General features: G+C 38.1%; 1 protein-coding gene across 14 annotated transcripts in view; it reads left to right on the forward strand.

The window, feature by feature from the left end:
* Positions 1-20,393, forward strand: part of VPS13B (vacuolar protein sorting 13 homolog B) — a 904,863-nt gene that overhangs the window by 73,936 nt on the left and 810,534 nt on the right. For all 14 annotated transcript variants that reach the window (XR_004059219.1, XR_004059220.1, XR_004059221.1 and 11 more), the window contains exon 5: positions 15,427-15,594. Coding sequence is in view for 11 of the 14 variants with exons in the window: in XM_010385612.2 (XP_010383914.1) it covers positions 15,427-15,594 (168 nt within the window). In the remaining 3 variants the exon portion in view is untranslated. The remainder of the gene's footprint in view (positions 1-15,426; positions 15,595-20,393) is intronic.

Genomic DNA, 20,393 nt, shown 5'->3' on the forward strand with positions numbered 1-20,393 from the left:
AGCAGCTAAACTTAATTTTGGCAAAAGTAACAAAAAAAGGGATAATTTGAGAATCCAGTTGGATAATAGTAAATCATGTCATTATTTAAAGGTTAACTCGTATGGTTATTTGAGGAGTCTTTTCAGGCAACCTTATCCTTCTTGGGAATTATATTAATTACAGTTCTTTCATGGTAGAGATAAATTCCTGCTTTTGAAATTTTCTGGGGAGGTTATTTCTCCCAGCATCTGTGTTAACAGTTTTGCAGTTTGGGCATTTGTATAAATCCAGAGATGATTTTTGAGAAGTTTTCGTGTTGGCAATAGACAGTTGTTTTAATCTTTTGAAGAATAGGTGGTTCTCTATTAGGAAAAGAATATAACATCCAGCATCCGCTTGGCAATCTCTATTCTTGGCATCTAGAATAGTCTTTTTCAAACCAAGGATCCTGACCAGTTAGTTTATTGTTAAAACACTTTAGTGGGTCATGGCAAGCATTTAAAACTATATGGCATTGAATAGAAAGACACATAGCATGTTTGCTTATATTAAAACTTAGTAATATTTCAAGAAAGTATATGAATGTATGTACTTGTGCTGGGTTACAATGTAATATTTCTTACTGGGCGAGGGTTAAAGGAGTTTGGATCTGACTGATTTGAAGCAAACATTTTGTTTCAGTTAATGTTATATAGGCCAAGAACTTTACTGTTAATAACAGCTTATTAATATTGTCATTAATAACTGTTTATTAGTAACAGTAAAGTTTTAAATTGTGGGCTTAGTACCTCCTGTAAGACATGCTGACAGTTTCTACTTAGAGAGTTTAAGTGTATTGCATTCATTCATTCATTCATGCATGCATGCAGGCTTCTTCAGTGCCTTCTTGCATTTTATTTCAGTGTAAAGTGAGACCACTCTAAACTGGATACCTGGGTTACTCAGTTCTGTACTCTCTGAATTATATACCCTTCACTTTTATTGAAGTACCTTATAAAAAGCTGCAGTTGGTGGGCTGTTTCTACATGTCTCTAAAATGGCTTTAAAGGACATTTTAATTTTTGAAAAATTTAAGTTATTTTAATTTTTTAAAAAGTTTAAAGTCATTTAGTTTTTTTCATCATCTCTTAATTAACTGTTCTTTTTTTCGAAGTAGTTACTCGTTTAAAAAAAAAATCCCTACTTTTTTTGCCTGCTAGAGGAAGCTCAGAGACAAATTTTATGTTCCATTGTATAGCTTCAGCTGTCTTGGTATTGTCATATAATTATCTCTTTCCTTTTCCTTTCTTTTTCTCAGTGTGTGTGTGTGTCTGTGTGTGTGTGTGTGTGTACAATGGTAAATCATTTTGTTATTTAACGGTTAAGTCATACGGTTATTTGAGGACTAATTTTTGGCAGCCATATCCTGCTTCGGAATCATATTACAGTTCTTTCATGGTAGAGATAATTTCTCTACCACACACTTTAATAGAAATATTTAGGGTACAGTTAAACTAAAATCTGTGTTGCCCACTGGGTGAGAAGATATGACTTAGGCTTTTTTTTTCTTTTCCCGAGATGAAGTCTCACTCTGTCGCACAGGCTAGAGTGTACTGGCATGATCTTGGATCACTGGAACCTCCGCCCACCAGGTTCAAGAGATTTTCCTGCCTCAGCCTCCCGAGTAGCTGGGATTCCAAGCGTCTGCCACCATTCCCAGCTAATTTTTGTATTGTTATTAGAGATGGGGTTTCACCATGTTGGCCAGGCTTGTCTCAAACTCCTGACCTCCGGTGATCTGCCCACCTCGACCTCCCAAAGTGCTGGGATTACAAGTGTGAGCCACTCTGCCTGACTGTGACTTAGTCATCTTTGATTGTCATCATCTAGCACAGAGGTTAGCAAACATTTTCTGTAAAGGGTCAGTCAGTAAATATTTTAGGCTTTGCAAGTGATATGTGCTGTCACAGCTGTCTCTTCTCATGTAGCATGAAACTAGCTATAGATGATTAATAAAATTATGAATGTGGCTGTGTTCCAATAAAACTTTATTTATAAAACCAGATGGCACAGGCCTTCTTTTGCTGGCCCCTAATCTACAGCGACATCTGGTTCGTAATAGTCATTTACATGTCTGAACCATACAAAATCATGCAGAATTTTCCTCAGGCTTGCATAATTAGATTTATGGTCACTGAAATTTGGAATAAGAAGTTATCTCAAGTTATCTGGTATAGTGGTCAGTCATTTCTAGGTCATGGATCATTGGAAATCTGTTAAAAAAAAAAGTGCCACATATGCACATTGAAAATTTGCTTATAACTTCACATACTTGCTGAAGTCTATCCATAGGCCCATGTAAGCCTTTGATCTAGCCTACTTTGTGAATGAGAAAATGAAAATTCAGATATTTTGGTGTACATGGAGAGACATTACTAAATTAATAGTCATTTACTTAGATTTTTCTATTTCCAGTAGAAAATATTGAATATGAAATAGAGAACATAGTTTGTGTTTGTGTGTATGTGCTTAAATGCTTGCTATCTTGGCCTTTTAGGGCTTGGTTTCTGAAAATACTATTGAAGAGAGTTTAGTAATAGTTGGAAGATACGTTAAATAATTTAAGAATATTCCAACTGTTCAAGAACCTGAGTCAAAATTGATAGTTAATTGTTACAGGAGATACCACAAACATTTCCTGTTTGCCTTTTTTTTTAAAAAAAAACAACAGTGACAAATTATACAGGTTAAGGTAATGTTAGCTGGTAGACAAAGTAACCTCTAATTTTTAGCAGCTTATCACAATAGAAGTTTTATTTTTTTATGTACCGGTTCAAAGCAGTGTTCTACCAGGAATCCAAGCTTCATTCATTCATTCATTCATTCATTCATTCATTCATTCATTGATTTATTTGAGGTGGAGTCTCACTCTGTCACCCAGGCTGGAGTGCGGTGGTGTGATCTTGGCTCACTGCAACCTCTGCCTCCCAGGTTGAGGTGATTCTCCTGCCTTAGCCTCATGAGTAATTGGGACTACCAGTGTGTGTCACTGCTCCTGGCTAATTTTTGTATTTTTAGAAGAGATGGGGTTTCGCCATGTTGGCCAGGCTGGTCTTGAACTCCTGACCTCAAGTGATCCGCCTACCTTGGTCTCCCAAAGTGCTGGGATTACAGGTGTGAGCCACTGCGCCAAGCCTGAGCTACTTTTATCTTGAGACTCTGCTATCTTTTAGGCCAGACTTTGGATTCTGCTGCTTTCAGCCTTTTGAAGAAGAAAGAGTCTGGAGAAGACCTATCTGCTTCTTAATATCCCCAGGCTGGAAGTGATGCGTATTCCTCTGAGGAAAACTATTTGCAGGGATATTACTTGTGACTTAGAAGTTAAATCTCAGTAGCAATTCCACATGCCTGAAGTGGGAGCACAAATTATTGATGGATAGCTGCTTCTCTGCCATACAGGTGTTCTTTCTTATTAATGTATCAATCCATTTTTAAATGGATTATGCTTCAAACTATTATTTTGTGAATAACCTTCAAGATAGCTGATGTTTATATTTTATTACAGAAAATGTGGTCATTAGAGAGCCTTTATTTCATTTTAATTTGACTGAATTTCAAAGTATTGCTTAGTGGAGACAGGCTGCTTATTTCCCTAAATGTGTATCACTATGTGAATAATATGCTAGAACAGCTCATTGAAGGCTATTTTTGCCCTCAAATAATTAACTGTTTAGGATAGGAGCCTTTTAAACTATCAAGCACAGTACAAAGCCAAAGGAAGATGAGCTCTAATGAACCATAAGTAATATCTTTTGGGCACTAAAAGGAGGGAGTTGTCATGTGCAGATGTGTATGGTTTCTGAACACACACATAAAACAGAGGCAAGACAGATCAAAAATGAAAGTATGGGAGATAATATAAGAGACAAATAGTAGTCAAAAATAAATCTGGAGGGGGTGGAGCAAGATGGCCGAATAGGAACAGCTCCAGTCTCCAACTCCCAGCGCGAGCGACACAGAAGACCGGTGATTTCTGCATTTTCAACTGAGGTACTGGGGTCATCTCACTAGGGAGTGCTGGACAATCGGTGCTGGTCAGCTGCTGCAGCCTGACCAGCGAGAGCTGAAGCAGGGCGAGGCATCGCCTCACCTGGAAGCGCAAGGGGGAAGGGGATCCGTTTTCCTAGCCAGGGGAACTGAGACACACAACACCTGGAAAATCGGGTAACTCCCACCCCAATACTGCGCTGTAAGCATACAGGCACACCAGGAGAATATATCCCACACCTGGCCGGGAGGGTCCCACGCCCACGAAGCCTCCCTCACTGCTAACACAGCAGTCTGCGGCGATCTATCCGCAAGGCAGCAGCGAGGCTGGGGGAGGGGCGCCCGCCATTGCTGAGGCTTAAGTAGGTAAACAAAGCTGCTGGGAAGCTCGAACTGGGTGGAGCTCACAGCAGCTCAAGGAAGCCTGCCTGTCTCTGTAGTCTCCACCTCTGGGGACAGCGCACAGCTGAAGACCAACAGGGGAAGTAGCGGGAGCCGGTGCAGACGCGAACGACTCTGTCTGACAGCTTTGGGGAGAGCCGCGGATCTCCCAACGCGGAGGTTGAGATCTGAGAACGGACAGACTGCCTGCTCAGGTGGGTCCCTGACCCCTGAGTAGCCTAGCTGGGAGAAATCCCCCACTAGGGGCAGTCTGACACCCCACACCTCACAGGGTGGAGTACACCCCTGAGAGGAAACTTCCAAAGGAAGAATCAGACAGGTACACTCGCTGTTCAGCAATATTCTATCTTCGGCAACCTCTGCTGCTGATACCCAGGCAAACAGGGTCTGGAGTGGACCTCAAGCAATCTCCAACAGACCAACAGACAGTCCTTCTGACAGTCAGAAGGAAAACTATCAAACAGGAAGGACACCTATACCAAAACCCCATCAGTACGTCACCACCATCAAAGACCAGAGACAGATAAAACCACAAAGATGGGGAAGAAGCAGGGCAGAAAAGCTGGAAATTCAAAAAATAAGAGCGTATCTCCCCCTGCAAAGGAGCGCAGCCCATCGCCAGCAACGGATCAAAGCTGGTCAGAGAATGACTTGGACGAGAGGAGAGAAGAAGGCTTCAGTCCATCAAACTTATCAGAGCTAAAGGAGGAATTACGTACCCAGCGCAAAGAAACTAAAAATCTTGAAAAAAGAGTGGAAGAATTGACAGCTAGACTAATTAATGCAGAGAAGATCATAAACGAAATGACAGAGATGAAAACCATGACACGAGAAATACGTGACAAATGCACAAGCTTCAGTAACCGACTCGATCAACTGGAAGAAAGAGTATCAGCGATTGAAGATCAAATGAATGAAATGAAGCGAGAAGAGAAACCAAAAGAAAAAAGAAGAAAAAGAAATGAGCAAAGCCTGCAAGAAGTATGGGATTACGTAAAAAGACCAAATCTACGTCTGATTGGGGTGCCTGAAAGTGAGGGGGAAAATGGAACCAAGTTGGAAAACACTCTTCAGGATATCATCCAGGAGAACTTCCCCAACCTAGTAGAGCAGGCCAACATTCAAATTCAGGAAATACAGAGAACGCCACAAAGATACTCCTCCAGAAGAGCAACTCCAAGACACATAATTGCCAGATTCACCAAAGTTGAAATGAAGGAAAAAATCTTAAGGGCAGCCAGAGAGAAAGGTCGGGTTACCCACAAAGGGAAGCCCATCAGACTAACAGCAGATCTCTCGGCAGAAACTCTACAAGCCAGAAGAGAGTGGGGGCCAATATTCAACGTTCTTAAAGAAAAGAATTTTAAACCCAGAATTTCATATCCAGCCAAACTAAGTTTCATAAGTGAAGGAGAAATAAAATCCTTTACAGATAAGCAAATGCTTAGAGATTTTGTCACCACCAGGCCTGCCTTACAAGAGACCCTGAAGGAAGCCCTAAACATGGAAAGGAACAAGCGGTACCAGCCATCGCAAAAACATGCCAAAATGTAAAGACCATCGAGGCTAGGAAGAAACTGCATCAACTAACGAGCAAAATAACCAGTTAATATCATAATGGCAGGATCAAGTTCACACATAACAATATTAACCTTAAATGTTAATGGACTAAATGCTCCAATTAAAAGACACAGACTGGCAAACTGGATAAAGAGTCAAGACCCATCAGTCTGCTGTATTCAGGAGACCCATCTCACATGCAGAGACATACATAGGCTCAAAATAAAGGGATGGGGGAAGATCTACCAAGCAAATGGAGAACAAAAAAAAGCAGGGGTTGCAATCCTAGTCTCTGATAAAACAGACTTTAAACCATCAAAGATCAAAAGAGACAAAGAAGGCCATTACATAATGGTAAAGGGATCAATTCAACAGGAAGAGCTAACTCTCCTAAATATATATGCACCCAATACAGGAGCAGCCAGATTCATAAAGCAAGTCCTTAGAGACTTACAAAGAGACTTAGACTCCCATACAATAATAATGGGAGACTTCAACACTCCGCTGTCAACATTAGACAGATCAACGAGACAGAAAGTTAACAAGGATATCCAGGAATTGAACTCATCTCTGCACCAAGCGGACCTAATAGACATCTATAGAACTCTCCACCCCAAATCAACAGAATATACATTCTTCTCAGCACCACATCGCACTTATTCCAAAATTGACCACATAATTGGAAGTAAAGCACTCCTCAGCAAATGTACAAGAACAGAAATTATAACAAACTGTCTCTCAGACCACAGTGCAATCAAACTAGAACTCAGGACTAAGAAACTCAATCAAAACCGCTCAACTACATGGAAACTGAACAACCTGCTCCTGAATGACTACTGGGTACATAACGAAATGAAAGCGGAAATAAAGATGTTCTTTGAAACCAATGAGAACAAAGATACAACATACCAGAATCTCTGGGACACATTTAAAGCAGTGTGTAGAGGGAAATTTATAGCACTAAATGCCCACAAGAGAAAGCAGGAAAGATCTAAAATTGACACTCTAACATCACAATTAAAAGAACTAGAGAGGCAAGAGCAATCACATTCAAAAGCTAGCAGAAGGCAAGAAATAACTAAGATCAGAGCAGAACTGAAGGAGATAGAGACACAAAAAACCCTCCAAAAAATCAATGAATCCAGGAGTTGGTTTTTTCAAAAGATCAACAAAATTGACAGACCGCTAGCAAGGCTAATAAAGAAGAAAAGAGAGAGGAATCAAATAGATGCAATAAAAAGTGATAAAGGGGATATCACCACCGACCCCACAGAAATACAAACTACCATCAGAGAATACTATAAACACCTCTACGCAAATCAACTAGAAAATCTAGAAGAAATGGATAATTTCCTGGACACTTACACTCTCCCAAGGCTAAACCAGGAAGAAGTTGAATCCCTGAATAGACCAATAGCAGGCTCTGAAATTGAGGCAACAATTAATAGCCTACCCACCAAAACAAGTCCAGGACCAGATGGATTCACAGCTGAATTCTACCAGAGGTACAAGGAGGAGCTGGTACCATTCCTTCTGAAACTATTCCAATCAATAGAAAAAGAGGGAATCCTCCCTAACTCATTTTATGAGGCCAACATCATCCTGATACCAAAGCCTGGCAGAGACACAACAAAAAAAGAGAATTTTAGACCAATATCCCTGATGAACATTGATGCAAAAATTCTCAATAAAATACTGGCAAACCGGATTCAGCAGCACATCAAAAAGCTTATCCACCATGATCAAGTGGGCTTCATCCCTGGGATGCAAGGCTGGTTCAACATTTGCAAATCAATAAACATAATCCAGCATATAAACAGAACCAAAGACACGAACCACATGATTGTCTCAATAGATGCAGAAAAGGCTTTTGACAAAATTCAACAGCCCTTCATGCCAAAAACGCTCAATAAATTCGGTATTGATGGAACGTACCTCAAAATAATAAGAGCTATTTATGACAAACCCACAGCTAATATCATACTGAATGGGCAAAAACTGGAAAAATTCCCTTTGAAAACTGGCACAAGACAGGGATGCCCTCTCTCACCACTCCTATTCAACATAGTGTTGGAAGTTCTGGCTAGGGCAATCAGGCAAGAGAAAGAAATCAAGGGTATCCAGTTAGGAAAAGAAGAAGTCAAATTGTCCCTGTTTGCAGATGACATGATTGTATATTTAGAAAACCCCATCGTCTCAGCCCAAAATCTCCTTAAGCTGATAAGCAACTTCAGCAAAGTCTCAGGATACAAAATTAATGTGCAAAAATCACAAGCATTCTTATACACCAGCAACAGACAAGCAGAGAGCCAAATCAGGAATGAACTTCCATTCACAATTGCTTCAAAGAGAATGAAATACCTAGGAATCCAGCTTACAAGGGATGTAAAGGACCTCTTCAAGGAGAACTACAAACCACTGCTCAGTGAAATAAAAGAGGACACAAACAAATGGAAGAACATACCATGCTCATGGATAGGAAGAATCAATATCGTGAAAATGGCCATACTGCCCAAGGTTATTTATAGAGCCAATGCCATCCCCATCAAGCTACCAATGAGTTTCTTCACAGAATTGGAAAAAACTGCTTTAAAGTTCATATGGAACCAAAAAAGAGCCCGCATTGCCAAGACAATCCTAAGTCAAAAGGACAAAGCTGGAGGCGTCACGCTACCTGACTTCAAACTATACTACAAGGCTACAGTAACCAAAACAGCATGGTACTGGTACCAAAACAGAGATATAGACCAATGGAACAGAACAGAGTCCTCAGAAATAATACCGCACATCTACAGCCATCTGATTTTTGACAAACCTGAGAGAAACAAGAAATGGGGAAAGGATTCCCTATTTAATAAATGGTGCTGGGAAAATTGGCTAGCCATAAGTAGAAAGCTGAAACTGGATCCTTTCCTTACCCCTTATACGAAGATTAATTCAAGATGGATTAGAGACTTAAATGTTAGACCTAATACCATAAAAACCCTAGAAGAAAATCTAGGTAGTACCATTCAGGACATAGGCATGGGCAAGGACTTCATGTCTAAAACACCAAAAGCAACGGCAGCAAAAGCCAAAATTGACAAATGGGATCTAATTAAACTAAAGAGCTTTTGCACAGCACCATCAGAGTGAACAGGCAACCTACAGAATGGGAGAAAATTTTTGCAACCTACTCATCTGAGAAAGGGCTAATATCCAGAATCTACAAAGAACTCAAACAAATATACCAGAAAAAAGCAAACAACCCCATCAAAAAGTGGGGAAAGGATATGAACAGACATTTCTCAAAAGAAGATATTCATACAGCCAACAGACACATGAAAAAATGCTCATCATCACTCGCCATCAGAGAAATGCAAATCAAAACCACAATGAGATACCATCTCACACCAGTTAGAATGGCAATCATTAAGAAGTCAGGAAACAACAGGTGTTGGAGAGGATGTGGAGAAATAGGAACACTTTTACACTGTTGGTGGGATTGTAAACTAGTTCAACCATTATGGAAAACAGTATGGCAATTCCTCAAGGATCTAGAACTAGATGTACCATATGACCCAGCCATCCCATTACTGGGTATATACCCAAAGGATTATAAATTAGTCTACTACAAAGACACATGTACACGTATGTTTATTGCGGCACTATTCACAATAGCAAAGACTTGGAATCAACCCAAATGTCCATCTGTGACAGACTGGATTAAGAAAATGTGGCACATATACACCATGGAATACTATGCAGCCATAAAAAAGGATGAGTTTGAGTCCTTTGTAGGGACATGGATGCAGCTGGAAACCATCATTCTTAGCAAACTATCACAAGAACAGAAAACCAAACACCGCATGTTCTCACTCATAGGTGGGAACTGAACAATGAGATCACTTGGACTCGGGAAGGGGAACATCACGCACTGGGGCCTATCATGGGGAGGGGGGAGGGGGGAGGAGGGAGGGATTGCATTGGGGAGTTATACATGATATAAATGATGAATTGATGGGTGCTGACGAGTTGATGGGTGCAGCACACCAACATGGCATAAGTATACATATGTAACAAAGCTGCACGTTATGCACATATACCCTAGAACTTAAAGTATAATTAAAAAAAAAAAAAAAAAAAACCAAAAATAAATCTGTATCTTTGTATGAAAATGAGGCAAAAATAAGAAAATTAAAGACAAAAGACATTAATGGAAATAGGTAATAAAGATACTAAATTATAATAAAAGATATAGTTCTCCAGAAAATACACATTGACTTTGTATGTACCTAACGATCTGACTTTGAAAGGTCATAAATCAATCAGGAAAAAAAATTCTCTAAATTAGATCATTGGATATCAAAATTTTGTTTTAGTAGACACATGTAAACTCTGCACTAGGCACGTAAGACAGTATACATTTCTTTTGATGCACACATTGAGTATCTACAGATATTAACAAAGACTTGGTTGAAAAGGAAGTCTTGAGAAATTTCAAAGCATCAATATCATGTATCATTCTCTCTGACCACAATGTGATTAAATTAGAATATAATTATTGATGTATTTGAATTTACACCTGCCATTTCATTTGTTGTTTTTCTTTGGTCACTCTGTTTTTTGTTTCTGTTTCCCATATCATGCCTACTATTTACTTTTTCAGAGCTCTGAAGTAGCTGCTCCATACATTCTCTCCAGGTTTTATGGCTGCAGTCACTGGGAAAGACAGGGTGGAGTGCTTACTTTATCTTACCCAGAACTGAAATCGGTTAACATTGTGGTGTACAACCTTTTAGAGAGTCTTTTCTTCCTTTACACACACACATTCACACATATGCACACACACACACACAATTTTTTGTAACCTAAATTTTTCATTTAATGTTACGCCAAAAACGTGTTTCCAGGCCATTCATATTTTTTACATTGTTATTTCAGTCAGTGGCATACAATCCTGTTGTATAACTCTTCTACAGTTTATTCAACCAGTCCTTTTTTTTTTGTTTGATATTTAGGTTATTTGTTATTTTTAGTTTTGTAAAATGCTTTAGCAAACATATGTAGGTAAGTCTTTGCATACACCTCTGCTTATTTCTTTCGGAAAAATCCTTTCCAATTTATAGAGTCAAAATTTGTAAGCACTTTTAAGGTTTTCGGCTTAAAATGGCTAAATTACTTGGTGAAAAGTTTGTAACAATACTTTATTCCAGTCACATTTTTAGTCCAATGCTATTTTTTATTATTAAAAAACATCTCTTAAACTTTTATAGGTGGAAAATGCTATCTCATACATTTTATTGCTAGTTGGGATTTCCATTTTTACCATTTTCTTTTTATTACTTTTTTTGTATAGGAAAGCTAATTTTTGTATTTTGTTAGCTGACCAGTATTCAATATTTTTTAGTCTCTTCTTTTGGAGCTTCTATATAAAAAGTACTGTCATCTTTGTGAAATGACTTTTTTCCCTCCTTTGCAATACTTATACACTAATTTCTCTTTTTTCCCTTTATTTCATTGTCTAGAACTTCTGTGATCATCTTAAATAATATAGTATCACCAACTCACATGTTTTTTTTTTTTAGCTCCTACAGTAATTGCCCACAATTATTATCTAGTTACTAAATCTGATAAATGTTTTTAATTCATATTTTATTGGGCCTGTCTATATAACATTGACAATAAAGATTTTTTATTCTTGGCCTTTTAACAAACTTTTTGTTTTGAAACAATTTCAGCATTTCATAAAAGAACATTCTAAAGAACTTATTTTCCCTTTAACCATTTGAGCGTAAATTTCCTATCTGATGCTACATAATGCTCAAATAAATTTTACACCAAAAACTTGACTAAGATGTTTTTATGTACTGTAACCAAGTCATCAACCATGGAAATTTCTGATTATGAGCAACTTGGCTTCCCAGTGACCACATCAGGATGAATCAATTGCAGATGGTGTCTCTTTGTAATCAAAACATTTTGATACATGCCATTTAAGACTATCAGAGAAATAAATAAGATATAATCTTTTTTCTCTAGGATTTCACAGTTTATCAGAGAAGATAACCAAACATATACACAAGCAAATGACTAATAGTAGCATAAGCCCAAGAAAAGTCATAGAGGCATTTCTCTTTAATGTTGAGGTATAGGATGGAGGACATTGGAGAAGACAATATAAGGCAGAGGAAAATTATACTGCACCTGAACAAGAAGTGTGAATGGACAAAAAGTATTCTAAAAAGGAGGAAGAACATGAGCAAAGTTAGTGAAAATTTAGTGTTTTCAACTGGTCCTGTGGACATAGATGTATGTTTGGAAGAAGGGGTTATATGAGGTATGGGGAGAGGTAGATAATAAGAATTTCTGGAGAAAGGTTGATAAGTAGCAGGCTGTTTTAGAGCCATCTAATATTACATCTTGTAGGTTCTCATCCTTAGTGTGACTTTCCATTTTCAGATGCTTGTGGAGTAGACCTGGATGATTATTATGTTATTTGAACAAATATAGTTCCAGGGAGTCTCTAAGTATGGAGTGATGAGAGCTGTTAGATCTGCTTGACACTCTCTTGTAGCTTGCGTAGAAGCAAGTTACTTTGAGGGATTATAGAGACAGTGTGTCATTTATTCCACTGATAAGTTTCTGTTACTTATTTTGACATTGCATTTTTAATAAGGAAATAGAAATAGTCTTCTACAGAAGTAGTTGTTTTGCTATTTGTTTCTTTTACTTTGGTGAATTGGCTTATTCGTCTCAATTTGTATGTCAGTTTTATAATACAAAATGGAAAGAAAAAAATATATATTATTTTGAGACAGGGTTTCACTCCTGTCACCCAGGCTGGAGTGTGATAGTGCAACTTTGGCACACCAAAACCTCCGCCTCTGGTGTTCAAGCGATTCTGCTGCCTTAGCCTCCCGAGTAACTGGGACTAAGGCACATGCCACCACACCCAGTTAATTTTTGTAGTTTTGTAGAGACGGGTTTTTACCATGTTGCCCAGGCTGGTCTTGAACCCCTGAGCTCAAACGATCTGCCTGCTTCAGCCTCCCAAAGCGCTGGGATTATAGGTGTGAGCCACCATGCCCAGCCAGAAAATATTTTTAAAAAGATGAAAAATCCATCAGTAGTGTTCTATCAGTTAAAATACATATTTTATGTTTCTATTACTTTGCATTATATTTCTGTGCTATTTTTGATACTGTTTTAAAGATAATAAAAACTCATGAACGCTTATGTGGTTTTTAAGAGTACTCTATTGGCCGGGCATGGTGGCTTATGCCTGAATCCCAGTACTTTGGGAGGCTAAGGTGGGCGGATCACGAGGTCAGGAGTTGGAGACCAGCCTGGCCAATATGGTGAAACCCCATCTCTACTAAAAAAATACAAAAATTAGCCTGACGTGGTGGCACGTGCCTGTAATCCTAGCTATTCAGGAGACTGAGGAAGGAGAATCACTTGAACCCGGGAGGCGGAGGTTGCCGTGAGCCGAGATTGTGCATTTGCACTCCAGCCTGGGCAGTAGAGAGAGACTCTGTCTCAAAAAAACAAAACAAAACAAAACAAACAGTTCCCTATTCATGACAGGTTTTTGAGAAATAGAGAAACCAATATTAGTCATGCTTACTTGACTTCTTGGAAATGTATTTATTTTTATTTTTATTTTTATTTATTTTTGAGACGGAGCCTTGCTCTGTCGCCCAGGCTGGAGTGCAGCGGCGCGATCTCGACTCACTGCAGGCTCCGCCTCCTGGGTTCATGCCATCCTCCTGCCTCAGCCTCCTGAGTAGCTGGGACTACAGGCGCCCGCCACCACACCTGGCTAATTTTTTTGTATTTTCAGTAGAGATGGGATTTCACCATGTTAGCCAGGATGGTCTCCATCTTTTGACCGCGTGATCCGCCCGCCTCGGCCTCCCAAAGTGCTGAGATTACAGGCGTGAGCCACCGCTCCCGGCCCTATTTTTATTTTTAAAAATCTGCATTGAGTAGTAATAATATGGGGTTATGTACATTCTAAGGTTAAAATGTTGATACTTAAAATTTCTTTTGGAAGTCACATTTGTTAAGAATTATTTTAGCATCTACTCATGAAATAGTAATTGTTACTTTAAATCTATTAATATTTTGAATGTTAATTTTATAGCATGTGATAATTGGCACTCTAAAAGCTGCTAATAGTTTCTATATAGGAGAAAACCTGGAATCTAAGTTGTATTACATTTCTCTCCTATTTGCATCATTGGGAATGAATGAAGGAGTTGGGTTTTGCAAACATGTTATCGTTGAATAGATTTAAATAAGCTTTCTCCCAGCAGGCTTTAGTATAGGTGTTAACAATGTCAGTTGCTGACAGAAGTTGATTCTGTTTTGTCCAGTAAAATTCTGGGTTAAAGAATACAACCATATGGTTATTTCATGAAATAGCTAAAATTTTAATTACCTTTTAAGTAGTTTCCTTTAATAGTGGAAATGTATTACCTTTTAGTTAGCTTTTTACAGTGGAAAAGATTAATTTTTTTTTCTCCTGGCTTTTAAAATGCTTTTTATAAAGTGTTATTTATATTTTTAACTAAATTACTGAATAATGTATCCATGTACACACTTAAGTGAGAAACGTAAGTGAGATTATGAAGTATTCCACAGTAGCATGAAATTAAAAGAAAAAATTTGGAGATTCTAAGCAAGCCATGAAGAAATAGAATGTTCATTAATTACTTTTAGTGTTTTGAGTTAACTAGTATTTCTGTTTCTTTTTCTTATTTCCCTGTGTTCTTATTCTACTTTTATACATTCTCCTTCCTTCCATACTTTTGTTTTTTCATTTTTCTGTCTTCTTCATGGTAGTATTTAAAAAATATTTCTTTAACTCTTCCTGTCTACATTTTCTTCGTTCATATTTTCCCTTCTACTCTATTTTAACATTAAATATTAGTAAGTGAATAGAGTTGAATTCATTATGATGGTCATGTTTCCTCTATCCCAGGCATAACTTTTAAATATTTTTATGGCTAAACTAGGAAGAGTTGATGGTAGCTGGTTTAAAAAGAAGCTTAAGCTTAAAGAAGCCCATCTTTTAATATACTGTATAATCAGAATTTAGTAACATTGTTTCATTTTGGAAAGTATTTACGTAATATAATAAGCAAAAATCAAAGTACTTGAAGTATAGGATAATCATTGTATGGGATCTAGTATTATGTTATCAAAAATATATATGGTCTTTGTGGTTTCTCTTAGTATGTGAATACTTCACTATAGAACTTCTTGATAATGACATTTGTTGGGCTGGATCTGCTACTTACTAACTGTGTCACTTTGGCAAGCCTTTTAACCTATCTGAACTTTAGTTTCTCTTTGGGAAATGTGCTAAATAATACCTACCTTTCTCATACATTAAGTTCAATAACATTTTAAGAAATAATTATTTACTGAGAGATTTGTGGCTAATTAAAATCTTTTTTTCTATTTTATAGGTTATGTGCAGAGTCTGATTAGACGAGTTGTAAATAATGTAAACATTTTGATAAATAATCTCATATTAAAATATGTTGAAGACGATATCGTTCTTTCAGTCAACATCACTTCTGCAGAATGTTATACAGTAGGTGAATTATGGGATCGTGCATTCATGGATATTTCTGGTGAGTAAATATCAAGAATACTGTATATTTTTCCATAATTGAAACAGTTGCTTTAACTCTTAACCTTTCTTTGGGCCAACTGACTTGCTGGTAAATGTTATCAAATCTTCATGCCTCCAGTGTGGAAAAAGAATGCACATATACAAAATGTTGCATATGATTACAGGAGGTTAGGAGACACTCCAAATTCAGAAATCTATACTTGTGGTTTTTTTTGTTTGTTTATTTTTGAGACAGGGTCTGGCTCTTGCCCAGGCTGGAGTGCAGTGGTGTGATCTCAACTCACTGCAACCTCTGCCTCCCAGGCTCAAGCAATCCTCTCACCTCAGTCTCTTGAGTAGCTGGGACTACAGGCACATGCTGTCATGCCTGGCTATTTTTTTTTTTTTTTTTTTTGAGACAAAGTCTTGCTCTGTCACACAGGCTGGAGTGCAGTGGTGCGATCTCGGCTCACTGCCAAGTTCCACCTCCTGGGTTCATATAATTCTTCTGCCTCAGCCTCCCGAGTAGCTGGGACTACAGGTGCCCACTACCATGCCTGACTAATTTTTTGTATTTTTAGTAGAGACGGGGTCTCACGGTGTTAGCCAGGATGGTCTCTATCTTTTGACCTTGTGATCTGCCCGCCTCGGCCTTCCGAAGTGCTGGGATTACAGGTGTGAGCCACCGCGCCTGGCCAAATTTTTGTGTTTTTTTTGTAGTGACAAGGTTTTGCCACGTTGCCCAGGTTGGTCTTAAATTCCTGAGCTCTAGCGATTTGCCTGCCTTGGCCCCCCAAAGTGCTGAGATTACAGTTATGAGCCACCATGCATGGCCTATACTTGTTTTTTAATACTTTTAATTTTCATTCTTACCTGCCACATGCTTGTTTCAAATGTGGTGTATAATACAATCATGCATTGCTTAACAACAAGGACATATTCTGATAAATGCATCTTAGATGATTTTGTTGTTATGCAAATATCATAGAGTATACTTACACAAACCTAGATAGTATAGCCAGTACACACCTCAGGTGTATGGTATAGGCTATTATTGCTCCTAGGCTGCAAACCTGTACAGCATGTTATTGTGCTGAGTACTGCAGGTAGTTGTAACACAGTGGTATTTGTGAATCTAAAAACAGAAAAGGTATAGTAAAAATATAGTATTATAATCTTATGGGACAACCGTCATAGATATATGGTCTGTTGTTGACTTAGGTATTGTTATGCAGTTCATGACTATATTTTATAGTGCCATGGGTTGTAGCAATAAAAGTTAAATGATATTTAGTTTGAATTGTTTATGTTTTTGAAAGGTGAAAGGCATCATGTTGCATTTACAAAGCTTGGTGAAGGCAAGGTAATATATCTGGTTGATTTATGTTTTAGGCTTGTGTATTCCAAAGCACATTTGGAATTTCTTTCTTCTTTTCCTCCTCTCGCCCCCACCATCCCCCCTCCCCTCCCCCTTTCATCCTCCCTTCCCTCTCCTCGCTTCTCCCCTGCCCCCTTCCCTCTTCCCCTTTCCTCTTTGAGAAAGGGTCTCATTCTGTTGCCCAGGGTGGAGTGCAGTGGTGCTATCTTGGCTTACTGCAGCCTGGACTTCCTGGGCTCAGGTAATCCTTCCATCTCAGCTTCGCAAGTAGCTGGGACCACAGGCGTGCACCACCATGCCTGGCTAATTTTTGCATTTTTTGTAGAGATGGGGTTTTGCCCTGTTGCCCAGGCTGGTCTCAAACTCCTAGACTCAAGTGATCTACCCGCCTTGGCCTCCCAAAGTGTTGGGATTACAGGTGTGAGCCACCATGCCAGGCCTGGAATTTCTTGGTTGTCCTGAAGCCTCTTTTTATCTCTTTTTGATATTTAGTCATATATTCATTTATTAATCGTAAATCCCAGTTAAAGGGTTAAAGCAAAGTGAAATTGAGTCTCAAGAGTGTTTAATTTGCCTGATTAAGGCACACAACTAGGAAGCAGCAGAACTGGAATATAGTTTTATTATTATGTGTTTTTTAAACTTTAATCTTCATATGTAACAAAAGGAGAGTCCTGATGTTACAGCTTTGTTATGACATAAATAAGAGTGTAGGTAAGGCCCAAACATCATTTCTTATGTATTGTTAATACCCCCCTTTGCATCTTCTGTGGAAAGAAATATTTGATTAAAACACTGGAAGAAGCAGCTATGGAAAATAGAAAAATAGAACTGGACAATGTAGGATTGAATTAGTGAGTTGACATTTTTGGTGAAGAAATTTTATTTTAATTAATTAACTTTTTTGACACAGAGTTTTGCTCTGTCACCCAGGCTGGGGTGCAGTGACGCAATCTTGGCTCACTGCAACTTCTGCCTCCTGGGTTCAAGCGATTCTCCTGCCTCAACATCCCAAGTAGCTGGGACTCTAGGCGTCTGCCAGCATGCCTGGCTAATTTTTATATTTTTAGTAGAGATGGGGTTTCACCATGTTGGCCAGTCTGTTCTTTAATTCCTGACCTCAAGTGATCTGCCTGCCTCGGCCTCCCAGAATGCTGGGATTACAGGCGTAAGCCACCATGCCCAGCCAGAAATACAGTTTTTAATATAGAAGCAATGCCAATTTTATTTTGGGAAATTATTTATCATGAATTAGAATTCTGGATCAGGAGTTGGAAGAGATCTTAGTTGGAATCTTCTCTCCACTATTCATTGATAGTGCAAACTTGGGTGAGTCATTTATAAAATGACTGCTTCTAACTTGCCAATGTATCTTCAGAAGCAAATATGATACCATATGAAAGCTCATGATGATGGTGGTGATAAAGACAGTGAAAATATATCTTCTGTTTATTTAGTACCAGGGCTAGTGTTATATATTTTATATTAATTATCTTGTTTAACCCTTTAACTCTCTGAGGAAGAAACTATTATTTTCCCTTTTATTCAGTTTTTTTTAAAATAATTTTTTAAAATTGAAGCATAACATACAAAAAAGAAAGAGCATTAAGCAAAAACACATAGCTGGCCGGGTGTGGTGGCTTACGCCTGTAATCCCAGCATTTTGGTAGGCTGAGGCAGGCGCATCACCTGAGGTCAGGAGTTTGAGACCCGCCTGGCCAGCATGGTGAAACACCATCTCTACTAAAAATACAAAAAAATTTAGCTGGGCATGGTGGCAGGTGCCTGTAATCCTAGCTACTTGGGAGGCTGAGGCAGGAGAATCACTTGAACCTGGGAAGTGGAGGCTGGGTGAGCCGAGATTGTGCCACTGCATTCTAGCCTTGGCGATAGAGCAAGACTCCATCTCAAACAAACAAACAAACAAACTCAAAACAAACAAAGAACCCACATAACAAAATGACATACCATAAAATGAACATACTCATGTAACCACTACCAAGCTCAAGAAATTGAACAATATCAGTACCCAGAAGTGCTTGTTGTGCATATACTCACTTACTACTGCCCCTTCTTTCCCCAAAGCAACCATTTTCCTGACATCTGACACCATAGTAGGGTTTTGACTCTTTAAATTTTTGTTTGAATGGAACCATATGTATTTTTGGGCCTACATTATTTTGCTCAATATTATGTAAGTGAAATTTATTCAGGTTTTTGTAACAATAGTTCATTTGTGTGTGTATATATCTGTTTCTTCTCCCTGCACAATCAGGTGAGGAAGGGTTGGGATTCTGCCTGCACTGGTCTTTCCTGATGTATGGGGGATGGCGAGTTTGCAGGTCTGGTCCATGTTGTGAATAAAACATTTTTTTGCTCAGTGTACTATTGATATAGATTTAATTATGTCCAGTTTTGGCTGTAATGAATAATGCTATAACGAACATTTTCATACATGTCCTTTGGTGGACATATACATATATTTCTGTTGGGTATATGCCTAGGAGTGAAATTACTGGGTCATAGTGTAGGCCTATGTTAAGCTTTAGAGATAACTGACAAATAGTTTTTTCATAATAGTAATGCCATTTTTTACACCAACAAGTAATGTATGAGGCTGTATTAAAATATTGCAATTAAAATAAGAATTGTAATGTCTTTATGAGGGTAAAAAGACAAGCCACAGATGGAAGTGTATATTCTTGATACTTACAGTTTGCAACATACTTATATCCACAATATATAACTTTTATAAATCTATAAGAAAAAAGTAGCTCAATAGAAAAATGGACAGGAGACTTGAACAAATATGTAAAAAAGAGTATACCCCAAAGACCAATAAACATAAGATGTTCAATTGACACCAAATCAGATTACACTAATTACTTGCCATAATGGATTAAAAAATAAAATAGTTGGGCCATCTATCTATTTTTTCTCCTTTAACTCATTCCTTCCCCTTACGTATTTTTTAATAATTTCCAAGACTTTTATTTCAGTATAAAGGTCTTCAGAATATCTAATCTTTTCTACTATTAGAGGCAGAATCCTATCATCTCCCATATGGTTGACATTCAAGTTGTTCTAAAATACTGACATTGCCCATAATGCTGGAATGTACATCCTTTTCTATGTTTCCTCGTTACGTGTTTGAGTTCTGTAAATTATGATCAGGAAAAGAATAACTGAGTATGTAAACATTCAGTTATGTTTTATATTGCTGAATTGTTCTCTGAAATGGTTAAATCAATTTATTATATCCATACTATTATATCAAATTATATCCATACTATATGTGATAATTAATATTTCTTTTTTTTCCTTTCCAAGTTGTATTTTAGGTTCAGGGGGTACATGTGCAGGTCTGTTACTTGGGTAAATTGCGTGTTGCGTGCATTCGATATACAGATTATTTTGTCGTTCAAGTAATGAGCATAGTA

Source organism: Rhinopithecus roxellana, chromosome 9 (assembly GCF_007565055.1).
Source record: "Rhinopithecus roxellana isolate Shanxi Qingling chromosome 9, ASM756505v1, whole genome shotgun sequence".
Classification (NCBI taxonomy): Eukaryota; Metazoa; Chordata; class Mammalia; order Primates; family Cercopithecidae; genus Rhinopithecus; species Rhinopithecus roxellana.